This window comes from Monosiga brevicollis, genomic scaffold (assembly GCF_000002865.3).
Source record: "Monosiga brevicollis MX1 MONBRscaffold_8 genomic scaffold, whole genome shotgun sequence".
Lineage (NCBI taxonomy): Eukaryota > Choanoflagellata > Craspedida > Salpingoecidae > Monosiga > Monosiga brevicollis.
In genome coordinates, this window is record NW_001865045.1 from 59,022 (window position 1) to 62,210 (window position 3,189).

Sequence of the window (3,189 nt, forward strand, 5' to 3'; positions counted from 1 at the left end):
GGGGGGGGATGTGCTTCAGGTGAGGAAAGATACGACCAGAGCGTTGACCTCTGGATCAGGCGTGCCAGTTTGCGTGAGTGGTACTGACCGGAGTGCCCTCGAGTGTCTGCATGAGGGTAGGCATGATGGTGTCCTTCATGAGAACGGCGAGAGCGCCAGCCACACCAATATCACAGGCCGTGACGGGGTTGCCCTGCTTGTCGGCAGCCACAACGATGCGGTCCATGCGATCGCGCATGTCGGCCAAATCCGTGGAGAGGGCCAGAATGGCCATGAGCTCCGAGGCCACGGCAATGTCAAACTGCGTTTCGCGGGTGTGGCCCTGTTCCGTGGGAGATTGGCCCACGGTGATCTTGCGCAGATAGCGATCGTTGGTGTCCATGACTATTCAACCCATCCAGTATCAGGTGAGATCACGGTCAGCAAGGCTATTGCAGGGGTCAGGGCGCTAGCCCTTACCGCGCTGCCAAGTGATGGTCGAGGGGTCAATGTCCAAGCGCGCAAAGCGACGGCGCTCGTCGTCTGTCAGGTCGGCAGGGTTGGTCTTGGTAATACCAAGTTTCTGCATGGCGTTGCCACAATCAGAACGCCCAGCACAATTGACAAGGGGCGAGAGATGCAGCGAGGGGCGGGAAAGCAATCCCGCCCAACGAGCACTGGAGCTCTCGAGGATCAAGGCAATGAGGATCATGGTCAAAGTACCTCGAGGCGCTGCAACTGAGGCTTGGAAAACTTCTTCTTGGCAACGAGGCGGCGGTACAGAGCCTGAGGTGGCGCGGGAAAAAGCGATCACAACCAGCATGAGCATGCTCGCGAACAGAGACGTCCGAAGCCACGGCCAGCTCTTGCCAGCGAGGGCTGGGGCTGACTTCATCGGTCTGCGTGGCCTCGTGGAACATGCGCGTGTCGATCGCGCTTGCAAGAAGGTTGTTGGCCGCGGTGATGGCATGAATATCGCCTGCCAGATGGCCAATCGTGTATCGTTCCGTTGTAAGTCGAGGAGACAAAAGTGAGGGAAACACCAGGCAGCTGGGATCGCCGTTGGCGCTTGCACAGATAACAAAGCACGAGGACACGGACCCGTGAGATGCAGGTTGAATTCCTCCATGGGGATGATTTGTGAGTAACCGCCGCCCGCAGCGCCACCCTATTCAGGACGGGAAGAACCGAGGAAAATAGGTGAGAACACGAGCAGCTGGGTGCGGGTTGTGTGCGGGGCATAGGCGTGGGGCACAACGTCTAGTACCTTGATGCCAAAGGTGGGGCCCTGAGAGGGCTGGCGCAGGCAAGCAAAGACGTTGCGGTTCAGATGAGCACCGAGGGCCTGGGTGAGGCCAACTGAGGTGGTGCTTTTACCCTCGCCCAAAGGGGTGGGGGTAATGCCGGCAACGACGACGTAGCGGCCATTCTTCTGATGCTCCATGCGCTTGAGCAGTTGCAGCTTGACCTTGGCCTTGTAAGAACCGTATGGCTCAAGCTAGAGTGCCATGAAACAACAGAGCAATTCACCAGGGGATCCCACAAGCCATAAGTGACCAAAGCAAATGCACATGCAGGCATGGTGTCAGTACGGGTTGAGTGGAGAATGGAGCGCAAGTGCGCACCTCGCTGTCCATGATGCCAATTTCCTGGGCCAAGCGCTGGATGGGCTTGGGCTTTTGTGCTCGCGCAATTTCAATATCCGAGGGCACGGGCCTACGCAGCAGTTGGAGAAGAGCATGGGTGGAGATGAGATGCCTCGGCCTGCATGACTACATGCTTTGCTGTGCGGATCGGGTGACGCGACTGACGTAAGGGGCTTGAGTTTGAGCTTGCGCAACTTCCAAGGGCGCACAGTGGTGGCATGGCGGGCGGCAGCGACGGTGTTGCCCATCAGCATGGCAACAGTCATGGGGCCAACGCCTCCAGGCACTGGGGTGATGTGACCGGCCACTTGGCTGGCACTGGCGAAATCCACGTCTCCAACCAGACGAAAGCCAGACTTTTTAGAAGAGTCTTCAATCGAGTTGATGCCGCAATCAATGACCACAGCACCGGGCTTGAGCCAATCGCCCTGTCCCAGGGAGTCACAACGAGTGCAGCGTGCGCGCAATTAGCGAGCACGAAGGGACAGTTGGTATGTGAACTTGCACGCACAACAAGCAAGACGCTTTGAGGATCGAACCTGGACCAGGCCTGGCTGACCAACAGCCGCCACCACAATATCGGCACGAGCCACCTCCTCCTTGAGGTTGGTGGTCCGGGAGTGACACAAGGTCACGGTGGCGTTGCGGCGGGTCAGGAGATAGGAGACGGGGCGGCCAACAATGTCGCTACGCCCAATGACGACGGCATGCTTGCCCGACAGTTCAATGCCGGTGCTCTCAATGAGATGCATGCAGCCCTTGGGGGTGCAGGCGTACAAGAGGGGCAACTCGCCCTTTTGGGCCAGAGCGCCAGTGTTGTAGCGGGTGAAGCTAGTGGTAGAATGGCACGCCACGCCACGATACGTCGTCCAAGCCACACATGAGGATGGTCGTCAAAGCGCGCGCGCACAGAATGAAAGCGAAGGGCCAGGACATTGAAAAATCAAGCCGGCGGGACTCACCCATCAACGTCCTTCTCGGGGCGAACGGCATTGGTGATGGTCACCTCGTCAATCTCCTCTTGCGAGTCGAGGGGAAGCTGGACGATAATGCCATGGACGTCCATGTCATCATTAAGGGCTCGGATGCATTCAAGCAGCTGTGGATGGGCGAGGCAGAAAAGGCGGGAGCGATACATGTGCGCAAAGGTGACAGCCGGTAGCTGTTAGCATAGCAGTACGGCGACAAATTGCACGAGTGAAAGGGCCCCAGGGTGGGGCGCGATGAGAGGAGGGATGGCATCGAACCTGAGCTTCACTGGTCATGTCATCGAGGTGGTGGTGGGTAACCTTGACGCCAATCTGGCACACAATGGGCAAAAGTGCGGGGTTTGATCAAGAGGCGTGGTGTACAGCAATGCATGGGTGGCACTAGCTATGGCAGGTGGGAAAGGTGTGCAGGGTAGCGCGTATCCAACACACCTCATTACCAGCGCGGACTTTCATGCGGATGTAGACGGCCGAGTCATCGCGACCGCCGACCTAGACATGCGGAATCCTGTGAGAGCACGTGTGTGTGTGTGTGTGTGCGTGCGTGTAGGCGGGGGGGGGGGGGGGGGGGGGNT

General features: G+C 58.5%; 1 protein-coding gene across 1 annotated transcript in view; it reads right to left on the minus strand.

Annotated features, from left to right (window-relative positions):
- The window catches only part of MONBRDRAFT_7587 (uncharacterized protein), a gene marked incomplete at both ends in the record, with an annotated part of 5,137 nt that overhangs the window by 1,792 nt on the left and 156 nt on the right, over window positions 1–3,189 (minus strand). Inside the window, 12 exons of the mRNA XM_001745252.1 lie at window positions 49–50; window positions 85–384; window positions 460–562; window positions 703–765; window positions 870–958; window positions 1,081–1,147; window positions 1,247–1,477; window positions 1,605–1,695; window positions 1,791–2,053; window positions 2,165–2,456; window positions 2,588–2,787; window positions 3,047–3,106. Of these exons, the coding sequence (XP_001745304.1) occupies window positions 49–50; window positions 85–384; window positions 460–562; window positions 703–765; window positions 870–958; window positions 1,081–1,147; window positions 1,247–1,477; window positions 1,605–1,695; window positions 1,791–2,053; window positions 2,165–2,456; window positions 2,588–2,787; window positions 3,047–3,106 (1,761 nt within the window). The remainder of the gene's footprint in view (window positions 1–48; window positions 51–84; window positions 385–459; window positions 563–702; window positions 766–869; window positions 959–1,080; window positions 1,148–1,246; window positions 1,478–1,604; window positions 1,696–1,790; window positions 2,054–2,164; window positions 2,457–2,587; window positions 2,788–3,046; window positions 3,107–3,189) is intronic.